At 48.7% G+C, this 25,992-nt stretch overlaps 1 protein-coding gene across 1 annotated transcript in view; it reads left to right on the top strand.

Annotated features, from left to right (window-relative positions):
• GAB3 (GRB2 associated binding protein 3) overlaps nucleotides 1-22,939 on the top strand; it is a gene marked incomplete at its 5' end in the record, with an annotated part of 61,163 nt that extends 38,224 nt beyond the window's left edge. Inside the window, 9 exons of the mRNA XM_084268990.1 lie at nucleotides 5,084-5,387; nucleotides 12,427-12,643; nucleotides 13,097-13,575; nucleotides 16,056-16,111; nucleotides 17,244-17,499; nucleotides 18,636-18,717; nucleotides 20,333-20,435; nucleotides 21,684-21,797; nucleotides 22,807-22,939. Coding sequence (XP_084125116.1) covers nucleotides 5,084-5,387; nucleotides 12,427-12,643; nucleotides 13,097-13,575; nucleotides 16,056-16,111; nucleotides 17,244-17,499; nucleotides 18,636-18,717; nucleotides 20,333-20,435; nucleotides 21,684-21,797; nucleotides 22,807-22,923 — 1,728 coding nt within the window. The 3' untranslated portion in view covers nucleotides 22,924-22,939. The remainder of the gene's footprint in view (nucleotides 1-5,083; nucleotides 5,388-12,426; nucleotides 12,644-13,096; nucleotides 13,576-16,055; nucleotides 16,112-17,243; nucleotides 17,500-18,635; nucleotides 18,718-20,332; nucleotides 20,436-21,683; nucleotides 21,798-22,806) is intronic.
• Between the last annotated feature and the right edge of the window lie 3,053 nt (nucleotides 22,940-25,992).

The raw sequence follows: 25,992 nt of genomic DNA on the forward strand, positions 1-25,992 counted from the left end.
GCTCTGCCAGTTTTCCAGCCCCAAGGATGCCTTGCAGCTGGAGCTGGCAGAGCTGCAGGCAGTAGCAGGAGGAGTGCTGTGCACACAGGGGCTGCCAGCCCCCAGCCAGCTGGAGGGCCGAAGCCACACCAGACCCTTCTCCTGTGGGATTTCTCTTTCCAAGGGACTTCACGGGATGAGAGCAATCCCCAATGTTCTGACCTTCCACAGTCATCCCTGAGCTCTCAAACTCTTCTGTGCGTGTCAGACCTCCCCAGGGCAGTGCGTGTCCTCTGCCCAGAGGCACAGCTGCAAGGCCCCCAGGCAGGCAGGGAATCCTCTGGGCTTTCTTGCTTCCCCTTGCCACCCTCTCTGCTGTATTCTGTAAAATGAAGATTATCCTCATGGGGGAGTCGTGAGCATTAATTTAGCTGGTAAAGAACTTCAAGTTGGTTGGCTAGTGTGTGTTTTGCTATTAAAACCAGGAGAAGAAAAATCAAAACCCACAGGAGAAATGATATTTCAGGCCAATCTACCTCATTTATCTTGTATGTACTCTAATTAATTATTTAGATCACTGATACTGGATATTTTGTACATACAAATGAAAACATGGTCCTCAGACAGAAGGTGGGCGATGGAGGTCCTTGGCTAAACCCTTCCATGCAGGCGGTGGCTCTCATTCTGGCCCTGTTTAACAGCTAGCTGTTTTCTCAGCACATAATGGGTTTGCTTGTGGCCCGCTGTAGCTGACATCACCACGGCAGAGCAAACGTTTGCATGTAATAGCAGCCCCTTTTTAAACCTCACAGCACTTATTCAGCACCAGCAGAGACGTCAGACTGTGGAAGCAGCGATCGCTTTCTTAGAAACCCTGCTGAAATGGAAACAGAGCTATTGCTCTTCCCTTCAGAAGTGGCTCTGGAATTCCCAAAGTGAAAAATTCAGCAGCAAGATGCAAACACTGATAGCTTGTGTTGCACAAAGCAACGTGCTGGCATCCGACCAATGCTGCTGCAAGTTCTTTCTTCATTTTGGCACTGAACTATTCCACTTACGAAGGGCAGATGAAAATTGTTCTAGATTTATGTTGGCTCTTGTGTGATTGTAGTTTTGCTTTCCTGATAAAGCCTTCTGTCTAATGCCAGCAAGGCTTTGGAGGACATGTAAATGTATCATCAGTGCATCATTTCTTCATCAAGAAGGAACTAATTTCAAGAGGTTCCCAGATAAAGGTAATAATTCTTTTGGATGCATAGATCCTTCCCATAGTGCAAGTGAGGAGCCTAACCTGAATCCCAGGAACTGGTTCCTACTAAAGGATACGGGTTACTTCACCTCAACCATAGAAGCACAATGTTTCACCCTTAAGTTGATGGGCTGGGAGGTGCCAGGCATCCTCTGTGCCTCTGACCCAGGGCTGAGGAGCCCCGGCCTCAGCTTCAGCAGAGTGGACTGTATCGTACACAAGCTGCCTGGGTCCCTGTGAGCTAAAAGCTGCTGCCGCCGTCTTGTCTGGCCAAGGCCTGCCTCAGCTAGGCTCCCAGCGAGTCCAGCGTGCTGCATCACCTTCCCCTGGGGAAAGGAGACTTGTAGCTCGTTGCAGGCAAATGCCAGGAAAATGAGGAGAGGATATTTGATTCTTGGAGATAAAAGCCTCATGCTGAAAGGTGTGCCAGAGCCTCAGCTTTGCCTGTGCCATGGACCGGGGTGAGTCCAGTGTGTTGGCAACAACAAACTTGTATTCCCAGGCAAGCTGCAAGTGTCTCCAAAACTCAGCACCAGAGGAGAAGCAAAAATGTTTTGGGGTACAATGTTTTGCAAGTAAAGGCACATACCAGTGAAAGCTTCAGAATGGAAACCAGCCATTGAGGGGACACGGTGATGGGACTGGATATGTCAGATGGGAGAGGAGGTGCAAAAGATGGTCCCTCAACCCCACCATGCATTGAGCTATGTTGGTAGCTGATAGCACTTTCTGCTTAGAGAATGGAAGGGAAAAGAAAGGAGCCCAGGGAGGTGAGGTGCAAGTACATTGTGTGTGTGGATGCAGTTTGATGGTACAGTGAAGCTGATGCTAACAGAAAGATCTCAGGGAAGAGCTGGTCCCATCCCCTCGCACCCTCCGGCCCCCTTCCTGGTGCTGTCTGGGTGCTGGGGCACCACACTGGCAGTGCTCCCCATTATCCAGTGTGGGATGAGGTGGTTCCTGCTCCCTTTGTAGGCAGGCAAAGAGCAGCCCTGGCAGGGGACAGCAGGCGAGCCCGCTGGGAGGTGCTGGCAAATTCCCCTTCGGCCAGGCTGCACCTTCACCCTGTGCCGCTGCCACCCTGCTGCAGCACCCGTGCTGGTTTCAAGGGGAGGTGTGTGCTTAAATCCCTGAGCCTGCAAGTGCTGATTCACCTGTGCTGCTGACTCAGGCTGTGCCTATTTCAAGGCTGCTGTCCCTCCACACTTCACCCTCCCACCGGCTCTGGGTCCAGCGGTGAGTCAGCGGCACGGGCAGGGTATTTTGTAGGATGCTGCCGTCGGTTTCAGAGCACATTAATATTTGGGACAATGAATGGCAGCAGCCAAAGGCTGTTAGCTTGCTCAGTATCACCAGAGGGCAGTTCCTCTGTCCCTTTCTGCCTCCCACCTTTCTGCACATTTCCTACAGCTCATGTGTTACAACCACAAGAAAGAAATGACCGTTTTCAGCCAGACAGGGGGCTGGGGAGCTGTGTGGGTCCCCTGCGAGCCTGGGCAAGTCAGTGAAAGCAGCAGGGTGGGAGGTGGAGAGGGGAGGCCCACCCTTCCCAAGGGCAGTGCAGATTTGGGCAGCTATCTAGCATTATTTCCACCCAGCCCTGTTTTCAGCTATGATAGCCAGTGTTTTCTCACACAGCCTTGGGCCTGCTCTCCTCTCCCATTGTAAGTGCACTGACAGGGCATTTCTCCATCTCCAGTCTCACAGCATCAGTCAGATGAGAAGTCTGATCAGATTGTGTATCTGCAGGGAAAGAGGTTATCAGTAGCTACTTGGCTAGTACAGAACCAAAGCCAGGAGAGCCACAGCTGCTCACACCACACCGAAGCCAGCCGTCCTCTCCAAACAGAGGGACTGTGAGTTTCTCCACAAGGCACAGCTGCAGTTTTCTCTTCCCCTTGCTGGCTGCTGAAATCACAGACCCCCTTTACACTCATGAAAATTAAAATACTAAAGAAATAGAGACAGATACTAGGTCATCCAGCCTAAGAGCACTGTACCGGACATTGGGCAGGTAGCCCTGAGCTGGCCCTGGTCTTAGGGCTGAGCTCCTACTTCCCCACAACAGTATGGGTACCTGCTTGGCTGATCTGCTCTTCTGTTTATCCCATCCCATCCCATCCCATCCCATCCCATCCCATCCCATCCCATCCCATCCCATCCCATCCCATCCCATCCCATCCCTCCCTATCCTATCCTATTCTAGCCTTCCCCTCTCTGCTTTAGCAGCCTCCTTTCCTGGGAGGCAAAGGAGCAGGTCTTGTTTGGCTCAGACTTCCCAAAGCATTTCTCTTTTATTGTGTAGGGTGAGAGCGTGTAAGGAGATGTGATGCATCTGGGGGGTGTGCATTAACCCCGTCTGGCACTTGAAAGGCTTGTACTACAAGGAAGTCTCTTTTGAGACTTGAGGCTTTTCCTTGACAAATGATTGTTGCTATTATTTGTTGATAATTTTAACTATCTCCATGCCTATGAGAACTCAGTGGCAGCAAAATCTGTAGTGCCTGAACTGACCCTAAACCGTGCCAGTAAGGATTCTTACTGCTTTGTGAAAGCTGAACTGTTACTCTGCCTTAGGGCTGAATGGTTGGCTGTCTTTAAACTGACAGACAGGTCTGCTCTCTGCAAAATGAGCATGATTTTTAACTCCAGCACAAGCTATCACCTAGATTTACATTGTTGTGACAAGTCATTTTGCAAAGAGCACTTGCATAAGCTTCAGGGAGGTTGCGGTCATTGTTCAGATGTTTCTTTAATGAGCTTTTAACTCTTATGAAGAAAATTGAAACAGACAGTGAGTGTGCAGCTATTGCTGGTACCTGGGCTGTCCTGAGCCCCTGCACCTTCCTTGGGCTGCTGTTAGCGCTGGGCAGCTGCAGTCTTACCTTCAGGTACTCCCTGGCAGCCACCCAGGCCTTACTGGTTTGGGCATGACTTTATCCACCACAGTCTTTATGGAGTCTGGTAGGCAGAAATCTCCTAATGTCTTATTTCAGCTTTTCTCCGTGGAGCAGAGCTCAGGGTGGATTTCTTCTGGCCCTGGGAGTAAGTGTGTTGGTGACAGCTGTAATCAACACAGAGGCGCTTAGACTGCTGATGAACGAGAACAGCTGCTGGAAAAAAAGGCAAAATATACTAGTTTGTTCCTCGAAACTTGCACATAGCTTTATAAAATGCTGATGCATCTTAGTCCTGCCAGGGCTCCATTTAAGCCTGTATGAGACCCACACCTTCAGCCACAAGGGTCTAAAACACATCAGTGCTTACCAGGTTTGGTTTGGGTTAATGGTCACTGGAAGCAGTGTCTGTGAACAGATGTCCTTCTGTAAGGTTTGGAAGTTTCCTGTTTAACTTTTTAGCACTACAACTCCCTTAAGGTTTGTTCTGAGCTTTCAGAAGTGGCAGCTCATTAACAGCTTTTTATTAGCACTGAAGCTGCACAGATCATCTGGAGCCCTTGGCTTTGCCAGGCAAAAGGTGTTTGTTGCCAGATATTAGCTCATGTACTGCAACACAGGGTGCAGTCCTAGATGTTTTAATTTCACAAAGAAAAATGTGTTATAATCTCTTCATAGGTGAGACAGTGAAGTATCAGATCGTTTCAGTTACACTGTGCTGGCAGGCTGAGGGCAAGAGGAGAGGGAAAATCTTGTTCCTCTTGACCTCCAAAGGGACAGCCCTCCCCCTTTTCTCCTATCACAAATGCAATCTGATAGCAAGCACTTCAAATCAGAGTCACCACTTGGCCAGTTAATCAAAATGCCTATAAAACCCCAAAGAAATCAAGCATTTGTGGGCTGATGGATACATCATGTGGTTGGCACTAAAGGGGCTCTCTGTTTGTGGCACTCGCAGGCATGGCGGAAGCGCTGGTTCGTGCTGCGCAGGGGCCGCATGAGCGGGAACCCGGATGTGCTGGAGTACTACAGGAACAACCACGCCAGAAAGCCCATTCGGATCATCGACCTCAACGAGTGCGAAGTGCTGAAGCACTCGGGGCCCAACTTCATCAAGAAGGAATTTCAGAACAACTTTGTCTTCATCGTGAGAACCACTTACCGCACCTTCTACCTGGTAGCCAAAACCGAGGAGGAGATGCAGATCTGGGTGCACAACATCAGCCAGATCTGTAACTTTGGACATCTAGAAGATGGCACAGGTAGGATCCTGCTTATGCTCATCTTGGGGACTGGGAGGCCGGTCTGTGTCCTGGCTCCTCCACAGCAGTGCCTGGGGTGAGATGAAGGATGGACTAGGCTGGGCAGGTGGTGCGGGACTTTGTTTCCTAAAGCTCCACCCAGCACCAAGATGCTGCTAAACCCTGAGCTGAAAATTAGCAGGGGTCTCACTGGGTAGAAATAATAGCTGGCCGCTTCGTCTCACTTCGATGAAGCCATTCCTGCTAGAATAAACAGCAAATCCTTAATAAGAAAAGGTACTGTTTATGTGAAAAGCTGACTGACTGTTATCTTCAGGGGCCGTTTATTTCATTACACGTCCCATATTTATTTGGTTTGGCTTAATGTAAGACACCTGTTTTGGGAAAGTATCCTGCAAAACTCACATTTTCTCAGGCTGTGCTGGATGTGGATGGAATGTGCACAGACTTGGTGTATATGCACATACATAAATCAATGACAAAAATACTGAGCTGTCTTAGTCTATTAATGAGAAGAAAAATAAAGAAAAGTCAGAAGATAGGAAGGTGTTAGAAGTGTGTGTCTAGACTTAAGAGATGGTCCTGCCAGGGAAGCATAAAGTCAGCCTGTTTTGCCAGGACCTACACCTGCATATACTCAGTAGGGTGAATTTCTTGGAAAGCTTCCAAGAATTAACCACTCCAAGATGGATGTAGCCAGTAATTAAAGTTGGGATCTGTATCATCATTAACTTACCTTTCAAATGAGACAATCGGGATCAGATAACAGCAATCTGTCTTTCCCTTGACATTTCCAAGGGGCAGATACAGCAGCAATTTGAGAGCTTCATAGGAAGTGAGTCAGAACGAAGTCCTTCACTATGATAAAGGCAGTGCAAGAGCAGAAGAGGGTGGTGGTGCAGGGACTCATCCCAAGGACAGGAATATGTTTAGGGGCATCATTGTGTGGCCAGGCAGATTATCCTGCCATCGTTCCTGCTACACTCAGTCTGCTACTGGTGTCTGCAAGTGCTGCAGAGCTACACCGTTACCTTGTACCTTGAAAGGAAACAAAAGGCTATGGTGAGATGTTGTATTTTCATCTGTCCTGGTTCCTGGCTGCCTTTAATCTTCTCTTCAGTATTTTCTTCTGATGGGAAACGGGAGTGGAAAGAGAACTGCAGTGGTCCTGTTATAAACATCCTCTTCCCATTGGTTTTAGAAACGACCAGGAAAATGTGCTGCTATGTTTTTATGTGTTGGCATATCTTTATGTCAGTACAAACTGCCCATGAATGCAACTGGTGAACTAGAGCTGGTGGCTCTGAGGAGTTGGGAGTCAATAACCCTTTGGAGCTTGGCTGCAATTAGGGATATTCAGTAACCTCCTTCCTACTGATCTGTCCTTCCTGACACTGAGATGTTGCTCTTGCATTGCCACTTCTGGTGCAGTATTGTTTTAGACAGAATTTTGCAGATTACTCTCAAAAGAAGGGCTTTTTGTGCAAAACAGGAAAGAGAAAAATCATTTTTGCATCTCAAATGTGTATGCAGACTTGTGCTGGCACTGTGCTGAGGATGTGCACAGGCAGATGTGAGCCGTGGCAGAGAAGCGAGTGCAGCGGCTGCCCTGGGTTAGATGCATCTGTACTGGGAAATGTCTGTTCTGGTGCAGCACTGCCCAGAAGGCTTACACAGGGTATTGCACAGTGGCATTTCTCTCTCAGCAAAGACTGATGGACAAGAAGTGACAGCTCTGTGTGGCAGGTGGGAAAGCTGCTCTCCCAGCTTTCTGCTGCATTCAGGGTGGACTTTAACCCCCAAACGTTCAGCAGTGCAGTGCATTTACCTTGGTTCAGTATATAAAGTCTGACACCTGAACTGACAGCCCTCATCACAGACGGTGTAAGCTAAGCTTCCAGACATGCACTTACTGTATCTCTAATGGCAAATAGCTCCTAAGATCTCCTATTTATCCTGTGGTTCATGCCGGTCAGGTCAGGTCTGGAGTGTATTCAGGTCAGGCCACAGGGCACGTTCAGATCCTCTGATTTAAATCTGCACAGTTTCACAGGTTGCACATCACATTCCAAACAGCTGCTAATTGCTTCAGCTTTTTGGAAGCAGGTAAATCCCCCAAGAGCCTGTAGGTTTAAACAAATTACCCTTAAAAATTAACATAAGAAGAGAAAAGCTCTATTAAATGCCATATGCTTTTTTAACTTGAATGCTACTCTTTTAAAAAATAATAGACCCTGAAATGAATCATCAAAGGAAAGACACATCAATTGCAGGAAACTTTAATAAGCTGTTCTGTGTATTAAAATGAATCTCAAACCCAATATTACACTGTGAAATCAGGCACTGGCAGTCCTTGTGTTCCTGAAAATCCGCTGTGACTTTGAGGCCAAATCCAAATTTTGCTTCTTTCTCTGCTTAATGCAACAGAAAGTGCAGCCTCAGGTTTGCCAGTCACTCAGCAGTAAACACTATCCCTTTGTTCCCAGATAGTCCCTTCCAGTAGCAAAGCTGGACAAACAGCCAGGTCCTGGTTAGCAGCAGCCTCCTGCCTGCCGTGTAAGCAGCCAGAGCCAGACGGAGGTTGGTGAAACCACGGCTGGCCCTGTGGGGACAGCGTTTTAGTCAGCAAGAGCAGGGGTGGCTGAGGCGAAGTGCAGGCTCCAGGCAGATGTCAGGAAGCACCTGGGAGGGTGGCTGTGGGGAAGGACTTGCCAGCAGCAACCATTGTGCTGCCACACGCGACTGCCACAAGAAGTGGAGCCGCTGGCTGCACTGAGCATGATGGGGGAGCCAACACCTTCAGCTGGAGGAGAGAGGAAAAGGCCTCCCTGCCTATTTTCCTACCATTTCTATGTAAAAATCTTGCTTCCACCTCTGGCAGAATTTCCAATGGAGCAGTCATTCCCCAGTCCCACGGAACCTGTGGGCACGAAGGGCTGAGAGGAGGCCTGGGCCACGTGCCTGGGCAGGGGAGGTTGTGAAATGAGGTGGCTGTGTGTATCCCCCATGTAAGCTAAAACTGTCATTAACTGACACAATGCAATATAGTTGGTTTTCAATGGAGAAACAACTAGAAGTTGTTCAGCCTCTTTCATTAGGACCCCTTACTTTTAAAGATTGTAGCTGTGCATTGAATGCTCCCCCAGGCAGGTCCTCAGGCCAAGAACATTTCACCTTGGGTTCCCTCTTCACTTCTTCCACAGGCTCCAGGTGTTGTTTAATGTCCAATGTAAATGCTTTGCTCCTTCTGGATGCAACCCCTATCTGAAGGTCCCTGCTGATCTCCATTTGCTTTCCAGTTGCTCTACTCTCTCCCACAGCACCCAGGGCCACAGTGGAGCCTGATGTCCCTGGGGGGACCTCTTTGCTAGCGGCCCCTCCGCACAGTGCGTGGACCAGGATGTTGGCAGGGTCACAACTGACAGGTTACCCTTGGGTGCCTCTTGGCTGCTGGCAGTTGAATTAGAACATTTCTGCTCCTCTACCTCTCCCACACCTGTACTTACTCTCTTCCCACCCATCCTTGCCCCATGCTGGCACCTTCTCCCTTTTTGCCTGCTCCTCTGATGGCTTCTTTGCCTCTTTAAATGTCTCTCCTCTTTTTTTGCCTTTTGCCAATGTGCACAGACCCTGCCATAGCATGGGGATCGTTTGGTTCTCCAAGACCTTGGTGTAGGGAGTATCTCCCCCAGCCAGGGCAGCGTGCTGGGAGCATGTGGAGCCAGGAGCACCACACCAAGTGGCTCTGGAGGCACTGTGCTTTCCTTGCAGAGACACTTTCTCCTGAGCATCTTCACTTTGTTTCTCCCCTCTGTTTCTGTACAAAGTTTAACAGGCAGCATCCTGGCAGGCTTGTTCACAGCAGCACCCTGCCCTTGCATAGGAGTTCAGGGGAGGAGTGATGGCCTCTCCTAGCCCATGCTGACGCACAGACACTGGGGCTACTCCCTCTACACTCCCTTCTTAGCCAGAGGAAATCCCTTCTCTGCTGCATGTACTCAGGGCTGCTCTTTAATGTCAGGCTCTGGCCCCTGGCCAGGAGGGGTGAGTGGCATGGTGGGTGACATTTCTACCTCCTCAATATGGCCATGCAGCCTGGTGGGGGGTTGGTGTGAACAGGACCCCCTATTCCACTGTGTCCCTGCACTGCTGTTGCACCATAAATTTTTTGGGGAGTGGGCTGGGATCTGCAGCAGAAGGGAAAAGCCCTCTGTTTCTCCAAGCAGTGACTCTGCATTGATGGGGAAAGTCACTGCAGAGGATGCTCCACATCTTCCGTGGTGACTCCTCCTCAAACAGAGCAGAGACTTTTTGGGTTAGTACCCACAGAAACAGTTATTTTGGCAGCCAAAGCTGCCCACTGTCTCTCTGGCAAAGGGGAGGGCAGGCACCAAACCTATTCTCTGTCTTCTTGCTGTCGACAAAGGCCATGCATAATTTATTCTACCCAGCTGCTGCTACAGTACAGCCTCAGTGCACGCTGACTCGGTTACAAGCAGAGCTGGCAGGGACAGTGCCAGTCTGTTAGGAGCTGGCTACAGGTCCCTGAGCCCCTGAAGGTTAGCAAAGGGCAGGGCTGTTCTGCTCCCATCTCTCCCTCCTGCTTGCAACGGTTGCCATGTGGTCTGCAGCTCACAGCCTTTCCTGGTGGGATAATCCGTTGCTAAACCCTGCGAGGACCAGATGGAGTTCAGGCCTGTTTGTTCTCTGTGTTAATAACCCAGAATGTGGTTCATTTCTCTTCTTTAGGCGTTGTGGTGGGGTTTAGTTGCTGGGGTTTTAAAAAAAAAATACTAAATGTGGTCAGATGGTGATGTGAACACGCTCTTCTGAGATCCCTGTGGAGTTAGCCCTGTGCATATTTGATCATCCTCAGCTTGCAAGACAGCTCCCAGAGTCCAAGGTTTGAAAGCAGAGTTACCATCTGAGCCAGCACAATGCACAAAAGTTGTTTTTCAGATGGGAAGGCTGCAGCCCTCAGCTCTGCTCTGCAAATGGGAAACCCTGTAAAAGCCATCCCTTCCAGATGCTCGCTGCTGACATCCCGCTGCTAGAAACACCTGCTCAAAATTAAGCAAGAGCTTTGCTTAAGCTGGAGTTTAAGCACATGCTTATGTTCTTTGTTGGCCTGGGGTCCACCACTGCACCAGACCTCCAGGAGGAAGCAGCAGTGAGCACTCTTGGAAGGAAAGAGATGGCTCCTTCCCCACTTTAAAGGGATGAGGTGTGAGGTAGTGTAGGGAGAAAAGGTCAGCTCTTTGATTCTTCTTCTGACTGAGATCAGAAAGATGATGAGGTGAAGCTCATCATCAAGATGATGAGCTCTGGCTGAAGTGGAAGTCTGGGTCACTGGAGGGTTTTGTTGGTGTTTGGTGACATTGGTGTCTAACCATCCAAGTCTTGGCAGCCCTCTCCTTCCCTCCTTACCTGACTGCACAAATACCTAGCACCTCCCAGGTTTATGAGGCGACTACAACAACCCAGTACAGCACCAAGGCTTGTTACTGCATTGAGCTGAGGACTGGACAGAACCCGCCAGAGGATCTCAGGATCTCCCTGCACAGTGCAGGACCTGGCTCACAGCATTCCCTGCTATCAGTGTTAGAGAAGCCTGCCTTCTTGCTATGCTGTGAAGGTGTGTTTATGCTTGGTTTGCTTTTATCAGCAGTAGCTGTTTTCTTGTGTTTGTTTTTGCTGTGGGGTTTTCATGTTGAAGAAGGGTTTTACAGCTTTGACTCAGGAGGTGTCTGTGCTTCAGCCAGAGAGATGGGTACCCACTGCTGAGCCCCACAGGTGTCAGGGACAGCTGGGGCACTCAGTGAGCACTGCTTGGTCCCCGTGCAGCCCTGGTGAAGCAACCGCCACACAGCAACCCGAAACTTCATTAGCAAAATCATACTCTCCAGTTGAGGGTTTGTGCTCCTGGGGCCACTGTCTGAGCTTGTTGCCAGGAGCAGATGCTTTTGGGGAGCAGCTCTGCAAAGACACCCCAGGCCCTTTCCACTCCACAGCTGCCCATGGTGAGAGGTCTTACTTGCACCGAGGACTCTATTTTTGAGTCAAAATGCCCCAAAAGCTGGGCCAGAGACTGTGCTTAGCCTTACCTCTGTGTGGCTCAGCCATGGCTCCTTCAGCCCTCCTGTGTAGTGTCTCCATCTCTCTGTCAGAGATGGGGGCTGGGAGAGCAAGAGAGGCAGGCGTGTCTCTGCTGTGTGGCAGTGCTGGGTGGGTATGAGTGCCTCGGCCAAAGGCTGCCCATGAAGGGTGACCTTGCTGGTCAGAGGCAAACCTGGAGCTCTGTGCAGCCTGGGACAGCCCTACTCCCTGCAGCCCAAACCTGCTCCTTTCCCCCCCCCCCCCCCCTCTGTGCCAAAGGGACTAGAGAAGGAAGGAGCAGGGAAGGTTCCTCTGTGCCTTATGGCCTCCAGAAAAGTAGCATTCTTTTTTTTGTCAGCAAAGCCAACAAGCCACCAGCTGGGCAGTAACAGCTACACCACAGCTCTCAGGGCTTTGATGTCCAGCCTAGAGAGGCATAAGGCATGAGGAGTTTGCAGACAAGTGCAGGTGTGCAACAAATCTGGCTACTCCATGAGCCACAACACTCGGTTTTGGGCACTGAGATCTAAGAAGTGGGAATAAATCAGTCCCTTTCCTTGTCACCATTAATTTGAAGTGGTGGAGGTTAATAATTCATATTTGCATTAGTTCCAAAAAAATACTTGATAAAACAGACTGCTGTGCCTCAGCACTTTCCTCAGCAGAATCTGCCTGCAGGAGGGATGCTACAGCCCTGCAGGACTGAGGGACCCCAGAGCAAGTGGGGGCTCTGTGCCTCCTGTAGCCCCTCGATTTGGCAGCTGGCTTGCCCAGCCTGGGCAGGGGGAGCTGCTGCACAATCAGGCTTCCTTCTCCCCACTCTCAGTTTTCACCTGCTGCTGCTCTGGGGTTGAAGCATCCCTGGTGCAGAAGGTGATGGCCGGGCGAGGCCGTGGGCCAGGCTGAGTCTGAGCCGTCCCTCAGGCACGGATTCCCATTGCAGGTTCAGTGGAGAGCCTGTCTCACACAACCTCGTCCCCCCAGCCATCGCCAGCCGCCTCCACCCACGCCTCCCGCATCGCCGACCCCTCCTTCTCCGTCGACCACACTGCTGCTGACGTCTCTGCTGCAGAGGAGACCCCCAGCGAGTCAGAGTCGGTCTTCCTCCCCGACTACCTCTTCCTCTCCAACTGCGAGTCAGGAAAGCTCAGCCACAACAGGTAGGTCTGGGGTCTGCAGGGTCTGCAGCCACTCTCTGTCTGATCAGTGATGCCCAGGGAAACTGGGGCAAACTGGTCCTTGAACCCTGCCGCTCAGGGTGGGCTCCCAAGCACAACAGAGGACCTTCAGCCTAACTGAATTTACAGGGGGCTTTTCAAAACACAGATTAGTGGTCAAGCATTGTATGTTGCTCCTGTCCCTTTCCAGGGTGTGTGGCTGGGAACCTCACATGTGGCAACCTTCCAAATGTCCTTTCTGGCTGCTGCTGCCCATGGTGCTCCACTAAGTGCCCGAGCTCAAGGGACCAGCTCAGGGGGGACCTTGCACAGCCACGGGGAAGGGACAGATTTTGTCCCAGACTGTAGGGTGGTTTCGTTTGTTGTGCTGTGACTTTGCTGAGTTGCAACCAGACGAAAAGGGAAGGGCGGGTTCTGACCTCTGTCTCTGTGCAGGTGTGACAGCTGGTCGAATTCAGACAGATCTCTGGAGCAGACCTCATCAGACGATGTTTTTGTCGACTCCTTGCAGTCCCAGCCCTCCTTGTACTTTGTGCAGCTGTCCAGCACTGGCACTGTGCACCAGGATGGGGCCCCGCTGGCAAATCCCAGCACCATGTCCAGGAACACAGACATTAGTGGGTCACCTAGTGACTTTTCCTCCTCTTCTCCACTGCTGGGGACGCCGCTGACACCAACCTTTCAGATTGACAAGAGCCAAAACACGCTGCCATACGGTGTAACCCAGCTGGACATCCTGTCCAACACACCTCCACCGCGGCCGCCCAAACCAACCCACCTGTCAGACAGAAGAGGGGATGAGGTGGGCTGTGGGGCCCTCCAGAACGGGCATGCAGGCATCAGCCGGGCTCAGATTGCTCTGGTGCCCAGGAGGATCTCCCTGTCCAGCTTGGACAACGTGAGGAACTGGAAAGGTGAGTGCATTTCTGAGAGCCAACAAAGCAGGACCAGTGTGAGGGATGGAGCTGCCCACCTTCAGCTGCGCCTCCCCATCTTCCCCCCTGCAAAATCATACACCACCCAAAGCAACCTGGAATGCTTGTTTCAAATTAGGTACAAAGAGGATTCAGACCTACCCCTCACATTCTGCTCCTGCACTGTAAAAGGCCCTTGGTGTGTACACACAGGCAGCAGTTTGGCTGTGATCTCTTCAGGGTGCCTCATCACTTCCTAGTTTTCCATGCTTCCTCCCTCCCCCCAAAAAAAAGCAGTAGAGAAAAAGGAAAAGGCAGCCACTGAATCAGGCACAGCCAAACTGTCTCTTTAAGCAGGTGAAAATGTGGGCTTGCACCCAGGAATTGCCTTTGTAGCTGTTGTACTTCGCTACAGCCAGACCTTTCCATAGCAGCAGCATGTCTTTTCACAGCTTAGAGTAAAAAATGGGAAGCCAGGGAGGCACTGGGGATGGGATGTAATCCCAGCTGAACCAGGGACTCTGTGTCCTTGAGCACATCCCACTCTGTCCTTGCATTTCTGTCAGGGCAGCCTGAAAACCCGCTGCAGAGCCAGGCTCTGCTGAGCTGAGGAGACTCTCCCTTCTTCCTGACACACCGTCATCGCAAACAAAAATGACAGGCGAAACCCCAGAACACAGACGTGCCAACGGCCAGTGTATGCAGAATGAGAAGGTTTGCTTTTCTGGGGCCACAGAACAGAGGGAGGCTGCTGGAATACCTGGCTGAGAATCAAGTATTTTGCAGTGTTTTGTCATTTTTGATGAGGAGGGAAATGTAGGGTTTGAAGGACAAGCATGAATGACCAATCCATGTCTAGGGTTGTTACATCTTGCTTTTAAAGCTTGGAAGCTAAAGCATGGAGTCCTCTGCCCAGCCTGTTTATTAGTGTACAAACAATTCTTGGAAGGTTTCAGGAGAAACACCCATCAGTGGAATTGATAATTCTTTATTATCAGTGACATTTGGTGGCTCCCTGAAAGGTGCTGCCCTTGCTTCCACACGCGAGCCGCTCCAACGGCGCCAGCCTGCTTGAGACAGCTACTGTTCCTCCAACACCATTTATGCCAAGATGTTTTGAAGAGGATTAAGTGGCCAAATGTCACGTTCTGCTACCGTGCTGCAAGGTTATCTCTGCCTGACAGGGGGCAGCAATGAATTAATAAGTGCTGCTATTTTTTCTTCCCCTAAGTGCAGATGAAACTATTTGAAAAGTTAAAACTCTGAATTAAAATGTGTTTAACAAGACAGATCAGAAAAAGAAACAGGGCAAAAGCAGCTGTTCCTCACCAGCTCCCAGAGTGAGCCCACTCCATTTATTTTACTTAATTTTGGGCCCTTGGCAACTTGTAAAACTGAAGGGATGTAATTAACCCAGCGCAAAGGCAGCGTGTGCCGGCTGCAGTGCCATGAAGGGAACGAGCTGGACATGTGGAAGGCACCTGTGTCCTGGCAGCTGCCACAGCATTGTGCCTGCATATCTTTTTTGCCAAAACAATAAATAAATGCGGCTGTCCCAGGCCAGTGGCTGCCCCCCTCAGGGTGTATTTGCATTGACAGCAGCGCTTTGGTCTTGTTTAGCACTTTTGCTTTCCTGCTGCCACAAAGCCCCCCAGTCACAGTGCAGCCTTGACGTCTCCACCATGGGAGCAGGGGCTGGATTAACATGGTTGAGGGGTTTTAAGGCATTTTCTGCACAGGAAATCATTTCCCAGAGAGGGATCACAGTTCGAAGCATCTCCCACTGCTGATCTTCATGCACCAAATGCTGGGTTTCAGGTTTTTTGCCTTCTGTGTCAAAACCAGAATTGACCTACACCAAGACAAAGGCAGGCTGCTCAAGGGGACACTGGGACCATGACTTTTTCTCTGGCTGTTTGTTCCCCATCAGCTTGAGCCACTTGTGCCACATCAGCATTTCTGAGTGACAAAGAGATTTCTCTCCTACCATTAAGTTCCCCCTGTACAATAACATGTGCTTCTCCAGCACCTTCCATACCAGACTCCCAAATAACTTTCCAAACAATAATGAACTAAGATTTCCTAGAGTCCCTTTTCATGTCATTTCCCCACTTTAGCAGATGGGAACACAGAGTAGGACGAGAGCAGGAGCCAGGTTTAAATTTCTCCTTGGGTGCTTGCTCACCACACCAGTCTTTCTCCCAGCTGCCTGTGCTGCAGGAAGCATAAGTCACAGCTGGATTGTATATGAACATGTTCCTTGGTTTCATCACACTTAAAATAGATATAATCACTCTTGAAATGCTACTAAGTTGGTTCGATCTTAAGTGTCATTGGATTTCTTCATTTGGGAAAAATACTAGGAGCTATAGAATCTTTATGGAGATCTAATTATTTTAGAGCCATATGCTTTTCTCCAGAATTATCTCCATGAGGTTGCACTGCCTTATCACATTTTAATCACTATTTTTCCCTTACAGCAGACATGGAAGGCAGTTCCTTGAGAAGTAGGGATAAGAGGCTTAGCTTGAATTTGGTAAGTACTCTGCTTGCATATATTTAAAACACTGGCACATGACAAACTTCAGAAAGCGAATCATTTCACATCCTGATATGCAGTCATTCCTCTCCTGTGTCTGGCAGAAGAATTAAAAAATGGAAGAAGCAATTGACTTTGGGCAAGGTCTGTGCCACTTCTTTGCAGCTGCAGGCAGCCTTTGAGAGAGGAGGGAGGGGGAGGCCGCAGCACTGACCAGTTTTTAAAGCAGAAGAAGCTAGGTCTGCTGTGAAAAGGGATACCAGTAGCCTCAAGAATTAAAATGTTGACCAACAGCACCTGAGAAAACCACTTATCTCTTGAAATAAGAGTCTAAAGAAGTCTATCACTTCATGATTCTGAGGGAGATCGCCACTTGAGGACATAGGAAAGTCTCTGCTCTCAAAGCACCTGTGATTCAGGGCTCTGTCAGTCCAAAGCTTCCTGACTCAGCCTTTGACAGACATGGTTATATATACCACCATCACACATAACAGAGCCAGTCTTCTGCTTGGCACTGGATAGTGTCTTCTGTGTGGAGATCCTTTGCTGCCTGCATGTAAGCTGTGGTGGTGGGCAACTTAAATATTCCTCCCCTTTGAAAGCTTACAGGGTTTGAAAATCATCCCTCTCACCACTTAGCCACAACTAACCTACATGAAATGAATTTCTAGTGTTTATTCTCAGCTATCAGAAGCATCTTGTAGGTCTGTGTGTCTGCTCTCTCAGCTTCCACGTTTGCAAAGATCTAGTTCTTCAGATGGTCGGTCTCCTTTCAGATGTTTTTTTTTTTTACTAAGAAGGCACCTCATTCATTTTATAGGTCAGAATTACTGCTGGGAGAGACAAGTGCAGCCTCACTGAAGTGGGAGGATTTAACCTACTTAAGATACCAATAAGTTTGGGGCTAGTTTCCAGCAGTGACTCACTAACAAAGCTGGAGTGTGCATCTGAACCCATGTGTTTGCCCCATGACTTTCCAGCTTGCACCTCTTTAGGTCACATCAGGACTCTCTGGGCTTGGGGCTTGGCTCAGATCTGTTGCCAGCTCACAGGACCTCCCAGCTTGCAAGGGGTTAGCTGTTCATTTATCAACCCCTCTCTCTGTCTTTTTCCTCCTCTGTCCCTACAGCCCTGCCGGTTCTCCCCGCTCTACTCCACGGCTGCTGACAGCGCGGAGGACAGCTACGTGCCCATGCGGCCCAGCACCTCTCCCTCTGCGCCCGGCTCCGACTGTTCCCCTGACGGCTACATCCCCATGAGCCCCGGCTCAGCCACGTTCACCTTCCCTGTCGTCAGCACTGAGAAACTCACCAGCCCGTTGCCTGAGCTTCCCTCAGACCTGGAGCCCCCTCCCGTGAACAGAGACCTCAAGCCCCGGAGGAAATGTAAGCCCAGACCCAAAGAGCCCTGATAGCAGGGACGTGGGTGGCCTCCTTTCCTAGTGTCCTTGGCGTGTTTTAAAGCACTTCCCACTCCAGAGGAGGGATTGAATTGCTCTGTGTGTGCAAAGCTTACAGCGCTGTGACACAGGGTGTGTCTGCAGGGTCATTTCTGAGCAGAGGAAGAGTGGCCATGCCTACTTTTGCAGTCAGACCGGGTGGCACCATCAGCATGGTGTGTCTTCAGATCCACCCTGACTGCAAACGACCAAATGAACTTAGCCCAGGAGAGGCAGCAGACTAAACCCTGCAGCTCTGAAGCACATTGACTGCTGTCTCAGTCTCACCAGCTCCCTGACCTTCCAGGAACGGGACAGTCAAGCGCTCAAATACTCAAACTCCATGTGTGGGCTCTTGGTTAAACCTTTGTTGGGTAGATGCAGCTGTCTTGGTTTAATTAGGAATTTCCTGCAGATGCTTTTACTGATGGTAATTTTCCACTCCTGCTTTTCATGGCATCTCCAGAGGATGTACTGGGGACAAAATTCAGCCTTGCAGTGGAGAAAGTGCCTAAACCTAGCCTAGGTTAAAGCTCTCTGGGCTGCAGAGCCACAGGGCTACTCAGAAATTGGTTCAGGAGATGCTACTGTGAAGTGGAGACAGAAATTTAGACCATTGCCAGGAAACAAAACAATCTCAGGTCATTTCTTTGAGGGCTTTGAGAAAGGAGTAGAAAATGCACATTGAGAGATGAGAGGAATGGTCCTGAGGTCCACGTGCAGGACCTTTTTGCTTAGAACAGAGCCCAAAACCTGTTTAGACCTGTAGGCTGAGCTGGCCTCTCCTTGAAGGCAGCACATGCAGAGCAGAGTTGAAGCAAGTACTTGGATCTCGTGAGGCATTTTCTGTCCTTATGCCTGTTGGATTTATTCAGGTATTTCAGGGTAAATGAAGGACTTGGCTTTCCAGTGCTGACTGAAGTGGTCATTTGTTACTGATTTATGTCTTGGTTACAGCAGTTACAGTCGTTTGCACTCTGTTCGATTTTTGCTGTTAATACAAAACTGCATCACTCTGAACCAGCCTGTACCTCTCATTAGCTCTGCTACTGGAAATGTAGTCCCTTTTCTATGTCCTTGCAGCACGGCCACCTCCTCTGGACTTGAGGAACCTCTCCACAATCCGGGAGCATGCTGCTGTGACCAGGATGTGGACTGTGCCTTAGTAAGTCAACAAGAAACCCGCCGTTCTTTTAAGCATTAACACTGTGTAATGGAGTTAAAAATAACTTATCACATCCCACAAGAAACAGTTTCCTGGCAAAGTCCACAAACAAAAATTCCCCAGGGTTCCTTCCAGCATCCCCCAGGCTTTTGCTGTCTCTGAAAAGCAAGGCTCCCTTTCATGATAGGCAGCTCCAGCGCATTCAGCATCATGCAGTGATGTTTAGTCTGTTTTGAAGGGTCCTTTTGGAAAGGCTGGTGCTGCTCTGCACTCTGGCGTGGCTGCTGCAATGGCTAAAGGCTTTGCATGCCTTAATTTTTTTTTTAAAGTGTTGGAGCCATTTTTGTTCCTGAAAATTAATATATCAAAGGGGAACCAGATAAAGATCTGCGTGACGTAGCCTGGGTGTAGATTTCTGCACTGCCACACAGCAATTCAGACGTGATCTCTTGGTTTACCTTTTGTCACTGGAAACTAGCTGTGGGGTAAAACCAATGCTTTTGGTCCCAAAGCCCAGGTAGTATGAACAGATGATGCAGTTGGGCTCCGAGGGCTGTGAAAACTCATCTTCAGGGAACTTGTGAGCAGGGAAGGACTGCAGCCTGCTGGCTGGGGGAGTCTTGGCGCTACAGGGAAAGGCTGGCCGGAGAGCCAGCTGTGCTCATGTGCAAACAAATGCCAGCAATTCCCACCAACCTCCTCTGCATAGGGAATGTGGTTTTTCCTTGGTGTGACTGCCAGACGGGCATTTCCACTCCCCTGCCTCAGGTAGTCATTTGGAGGGCAAAAGGGATATGAGATGGGCAGTTCCTCATTTGTAGACCCCTCTCTCAGACGCACACTCCAAAGCTGGTTCAGCCCTGCCTGGTAGGGAAACCCAGCAGCCTGCCTCTCGAGCATCCCTGCCAGAGCACTGTGGTTAATTAGTGCTGACACAGTGCAGAGTCCTGAAGCATAACGAGCTCGGAGAGAGTGTGCATGTTTTACATTAACAAAACTAAAAGAGAAGTGAGCCCGGAACTAATCAGGCAGAAGCAATGGTACCGTTCATGCTGCGCAAAGTGGCCATCTAATTTCCTAATAACTAACCCCACTGTGCTAGCCTGCAATAATTTACTTATGACCTGCCTCTGACAGTTATATTAGTGGAAGAGATTTCCTTGTACAAGGGCTGAGTTGCAGTTATCTCCACAACACAGATAGCATGTGTTTACTCTGTGTTCAAAGCCAGACAAGTTCCTCTGCGTGCCCCTCCAGTAGCCAGTTTGTTCACAACAATCCCCAAAATGGGGATACCCACACAACTAACTGCCCCATCGGCACGTATTACACAGACCTCTTTGCTCCCTGTTGAAGAATTGCTCCAATGTTTTATGTTTTCTGTCATACCAGTGGTGGTAAACTTTGCTAAATCCGAGGAAAAAGAACCAACAAAACCACTCATGGTAACGTAGCACACTTTTTCTAGAACTAAGGAGTGGTTTTTGACATCCTCTCCATAAAGGCTGCAGCGTTAGTGTGAGTTTATTCACCATATGGACTGTGTCAGGCTTTGGCTTCATTTCAGAGCATCTGTAAGAGGCTTCCTTAACCTCTCCTGTGTTTTTCTTCATAGCAATCGAATGAGCTTTATCTCACCAGAAAGAGACGGTATTAATTCAGCAAGAATATTTGCCAATTCAGTTTCCGGAGAAGAGGAAGAAAGTTACATTCATATGGTAATCTTCATTTTCACACAGCCATCCTTTGCTTTATTCTGCTCTGTCACATTGATGGAGAATGCAGAAGTTTGTTTTCTAAGAAAAAATGTTGAGGAGGTTTGTCCTTTGCCTTCTGTTTTTTTAAAAAATGATGAAACTGTTTTAAACCAAAGACACTGGGACCAATTTACAGAGAGATGAGGGAAGCCCTTCTTCTGCTCTGCAGAACTCAGCTGTTCGCCCACGAATGTTGCTGAGCAGTTCCAAGAGATCACAGGGATCAGCCATATTTACATGAGAACTCATTAATGCAAAGGAAAATTAAATCTTTTCACCTTTTAGAAGTGTGCCCTGCAAAATCTCCTAGGAAATGACAGAAAGCCGTTAGTGCACTTCCTAAGGAAACACACCAAATATTGTGCAGAAACAGAACTCCCATTAAAGTCTCTTATTGCTTCTGCTTTGGCTGGTGGCACTAACCCCACTTCCCATCCCATGAAAGAAGAACATCTGGCTTTGTGGCTTCCTTTTCTTCATTCACTCGTTAGCCATATCTTGCAAAAGACCAGAATCTCAGTTTCCTCTGAATTTTAGGTGGAAATGGATCTCAAATTCCTTGATCTGAGCCAGTGTCTGTAGATTTGGGTCCATAGCCAAAGCCATTCTAAAGGCAATGGCTTTAGAAATCTACTCAAAACTGACCACAGTCTCAATGAACCATAGTCTCAAATTTTAACCCACACCTCTACTAGATCAAAGTCTGCTCTGGAGGGCAGTTCCATTTGTAACTACTTGATTTTTCTAGTCAAATAAAACCTTCCCTACATTTTTGGTCATCTGTGATCTTCCTGACATTCATTTTTAGCTGCTTGATTTAAACAGAGTTCTCACCATTTCTTCAGATTCATAGAAACAATGATGGTTAAGAGGGAAGCCCTGAAGGTCTGAGCCTTCCGAGGGCTTGGGTTGAGAAGCTGGGGTCAAGTCATTACTGATCACACTGAATGAAAATCAGCCTGGTTTGCTTGTTTTGCCATAATTACCAGGAGAAAAAGGTTCTCATAGTTTCTTTATGCCATCCCACAATTAGTCAGCATTTTGCTATGGGTTGTCACCAAACACACCCTTGGCAGAGAACACTGCGTGGATGCTGACCCTCCTCATTCCCATTCTGCCAGATGAGTCTCCCCCCTCACAGTTGCTGTCCTGCTTTCCTTTTAGGATCATGTTTTAAGAGCACTAAAAGTTTCTCTTCTTTCCCAACAGGAACACAGACAGGCAACATCTCCATATAGTGGTGCTTTTCCATGGACAAGGAAATCTAACCTTGATTACTTAGCGTTGGATTTTAACTCTGCTTCCCCATCCCCTGTACAGAAGGTATGAGTCATCTGAAAAACCCCACAGCCTCCTATCTTTTTGTCTGCTGGGATGAAACCAGGACCAAAAGTTACACTCTGCTAGGTTCCCTAAGTACTGTGGTGAAGCCTGCCATGTTTCCAGCAGACTGCATTTCTGGCAGGCTCAAGATTAGTATCATTCAGGCACTATTAGGGTGATGACAAGGTGCTCTTAGCGTGACTCACAAGGATGCCATTAGCACGAGGTCGACACAGGGCACAAGGCTGTGCTGGGATGTGCAGCCATGAAGATTTGGGGGCAAATTTGTTGGTGCTTGCAGGTTCTCTGCATGCTCTTTCATCAAGTTTTCACAAACCCTTTCCTGATAGTTTTTCCCCAAATCTCTTTCCAGTAACAAGTTTCCAGCCTGTGATGAATTCACAGGGTAAAACCATACCATCTCTTGTAACGTGGCAAAATGTGCATCTTTATTCCTGCATTGCCAAAAGCATTTCAATTTCCTTTGCAATGCTGAGAAAATACATTCCTTGCTCTCAAGAGCTTATAACCTGCCTGGGTGGTGTGTGGTTAAGTACCACTGCAAAGCAATGACCTCTTGTTGGTTTGAGCCATTTCATGTCTGGTGTATCATCTTTCCTCATCAGCTAAGACTCCTGGATGCAAAAGACTCAAGACTCATAAGGTTTCTTATTTAAGCCCTCCCTGCAGTTAAAATGCAGTTAGGTTATCCCTGCAGCAGGATGACTTGGGTGAGAAGAGAATGATTATCTGCATGGAAATAGCCAGAACAGCACGTTTCCCTCGCTTGCTGTGCTGGGCTGAGTGACAGGGTGACAGATGGATAATTATAGCTAAAGCAGGCTGTAAAGCAATGCTTTTGTCAGCGGATGTCACTGTGAGCTTCAAGGTGAAGTGAAGCAATCAAGGAACAAGGGAGAGGGAAAACAGAAAATCAAGCCAAGTTTCACTAGCATCCCTTTTCCACCCTAAAATTAATACGGGTTTTTTTTTCCTCTCTCCCCCACAGAAACCTTTTCTCTCTGAGGAGCAGAGAGTGGACTATGTCCAGGTAGATGAACAGAAGACTCAGGCTTTACAGAACACTAAGCAGGAATGGACAGATGAGAGGCAATCGAAAGTCTAAAGGAAGAAGACTTGGGATCTGCAGGATTTTCTTTTTTTGCACTGGAACCACAATGTTAATGAAGCAGCTATCACAGTAGAGTTCAAAGGCAGAGAGACAGTTCTAAGACGCTTATGGTCTGTAAAGGAATGGCATTTTAATGGAAACCTTTGATTTCAGCTGAAAATAGTATGTTGAATGAGTGAGTGGTTCACCGATGATTAAAGTGATGCATTACCCTTTTTACTGCCTTTACCAGTAAGCTACATGGTACCGTTTTCTGGCATGATTCTGCAACGAGCCATACACTTAATGTTAACAAATCCACTACATGTTGCATTAATCTAGTTAGTCCTGCCTTCTCCCTCTGTTGCATAATTCCTAGTTGCTAAAGCTATTTTTTTGATATTCCTACAAACCCTGCGGGTGCTCAGAGTGCTTTTGTGGCAGTGGGCATCTGACAGGTCCTGGTGACTAATCAACTAAGGGCTAAAATACTGAAACAATAAAAATAACTTTTTGACTATATATAGTGCTTAAGCAAAGAGAATTTTGGAAAATATTTTTCCCCTGGATTTAAAAGGTCTGACTCTGAGCTGACGCTGTCAGAAACTCAAAGCAGGACTATGTACCAATGGGACTGGGACGTGTGGCCTTTGACCCTCTGGACGACGGTCATCGTGTTGAGCTGCTCCTCTCCGCTGTGGCTCAGACTTGTCGCCTCGCTGTCTGATTCCTACTGATGTTTTCTCCCCTATCTTGAGGAGTGTCTTCGGCACAGCATAGCACAGCTGCTCCTCTAGCAGGAGGCTGCAGGCACACAGCTCTTGGCTGGCCAAAAAATAGAAAGGGAAGCTGTGAGCCTGTTTCTGCAAGTCTTGGGAGAACTGGCAAAGGATCAAGAATGCTTTCATCTGAACTGCAAAAGAAATGCCATTGGAATTGCTGGTAGCAGTCGTCAAACTGATTGTTTCACTAGACCCACCCCAAAAAAAAAAGAGCATTAGGAAGTGCAGCGTGCTCTGAGAGAGGCTAGCAGGCCTGCCAAAACACAACAACAATGCGCTTACGCAGCGTGAGGACCGCTGGGTTCAGGAAGCTTGTCTACCTTGGGACTTGTTACAGGCACTATCTCAGGATCACATATGTGTATAGTTTATAACGTATTTAACTTAAAAAGCTTGGCTGCAATCTTTATTTTAAGGTGGCTCACAGCCACTTGAACCGTGGAAATACGTAGTCGTACCGCTGAGCCACCCACACTGGATTTGCTCCCGCAGGCTCTGCTCAGGCTGGTAAGCACCCGTAGCCGCAGGAGGCCGGATCCTGCCAGCGCGGACAGGCAGCCGGGACGCTTAACGAAAGGCTTCCTCTCTGGCAGTGCCAAGTCACTGGCCTCCCTTCACGTGCCTGTTGCTACCACACTGTATTACTGTAATCTCACAGCCCAAAAACGCTGATTTACCAAACAGAGGTCACAGAAACGTTACTGCAGAAACCACTGGCATTTCAAGGCTCCTCCTTCCCGTCCTCCGGGCACCTGCCATGCTTCAGCCATTTGGGCACTCCAGGAGGCCGAGAGCCACGGCCAAGTCACCGGTCCCGCTGGGAGAGGCAGCGCAGCGAACAGAAACACCGTTTTTCTCCTACCTCAAGAGAGCTGAAGTGCTTGCAAGTCTCGCTGCTTCTTTAGAGCAAACACAAAGCTGGGAATGTGTGGTGACCAGGCTCTTCGTGGCTTACCCTGTGGGAACAATGAGGTTCACCAGCGCCTTTATTGACTCTGGGGCAAATTGGGCACCCGGCCCTTCAGACATAAAGTGTCCTGGACTAGAGCTGCTTGGAAAACCAGGGTTTATACTGCAGATAGCTGACCTGCTGTTTCCTCCTACTCTGCTCCTCCCCCCGAGCTCTAAAATGAAAGTTAGTGTTCAAAAAGGTTTTGAGAAGAATTTAGGCTTTTCCATATCAATCTTGTCTGTCTTGTGTGAAATTTAGTTTGCTGAATACCCAGTTGTTTTAGCCTAATACTGACTTAGGAGCGTGTGGAGCAGCCGTGCCCTGGGTGTGGTGTTGCTACAAGGGAAGTGGGTTTGGGGAGAGGCGGTGGGTGCAGATCTGCACCTCCACAGAGGCCTTTTAGAGACGTAAGCAAGGAAGGGCCACAGTTACAGGCCCCCTTGCCTTTCTGCTCAGAAGAACTGCCTTTCTTTCAAGGTGTGTCAGTACTACATGTCACTGAAAGCTTTTGGTGTGTGCTGCAGCGATGACAGAGTTAAAAGGCCAGCTAAGGCCTGCGGCAGAGAACGTGGGGCAGGTGACATCACCCTGTACTACTGCAGGTCCCAAACTGCAGAGTGATGGTGTGGCAGCCCCCGATGCTGAGTGCTGTGGCATACAAATCAGCTCCTGTTGGACAGAAAGTGGACAGATACCACCTTAGTGGAGACAACTGACTGGCTTGTTGTTCTAGTTTATTGTAAAAACCCATTAAAAGTTGATGATCCTGGCTAACGGATCATTCAGAAGTTTAGAAAGGAAAAAGCTTTTTATGGTATTTTTTTTTTCTTTTCCCTAAAAGGATGTAAACAGACAGGTTGGTGGGGGCTGTCCTTAAATCAGAATGGCCCCTTTCAACTTCCGTGTGTCCCCTGCTTGCCCCGACTGCTCTCTTATCTTGATCAAACACCACTCCCTGGTTTCTAACCTTCATTTCTTAACTAAGAACTAAGCTTGGGGATTTATTCTGATTTTTCACTTAAGGACTGTTCTTACCTGCAGCTCCAGGGTCCGTGCCATGTGTGTAAGCACAACACATGAAGCAGGAGCAATTGAACAGACAAGAAAAAGTTTTAAAAGCAGAAAGCAGAGCAGTCCTCCCTCAAGGCTCATTTTTGTTTGGTTGGTTGTTTCTTAGTCAAATTCTGCTATACTCAATGCAGGCAAACAGGAGGAGGATGGCAGGAGAATGGCAAATGCCAAATCCACTGTGGCCAACCCATCCTTAAGGATTTTGTTGTGAATGGAGCCACAGCAGCCCCTGCAAGTCCCTGGTTAATTAAAGTCTCATCCTAAATACCGAGTCCTTGG

This window comes from Gallinula chloropus, assembly GCF_964237585.1.
Source record: "Gallinula chloropus genome assembly, chromosome: 11".
In the NCBI taxonomy this organism is placed as follows: Eukaryota; Metazoa; Chordata; class Aves; order Gruiformes; family Rallidae; genus Gallinula; species Gallinula chloropus.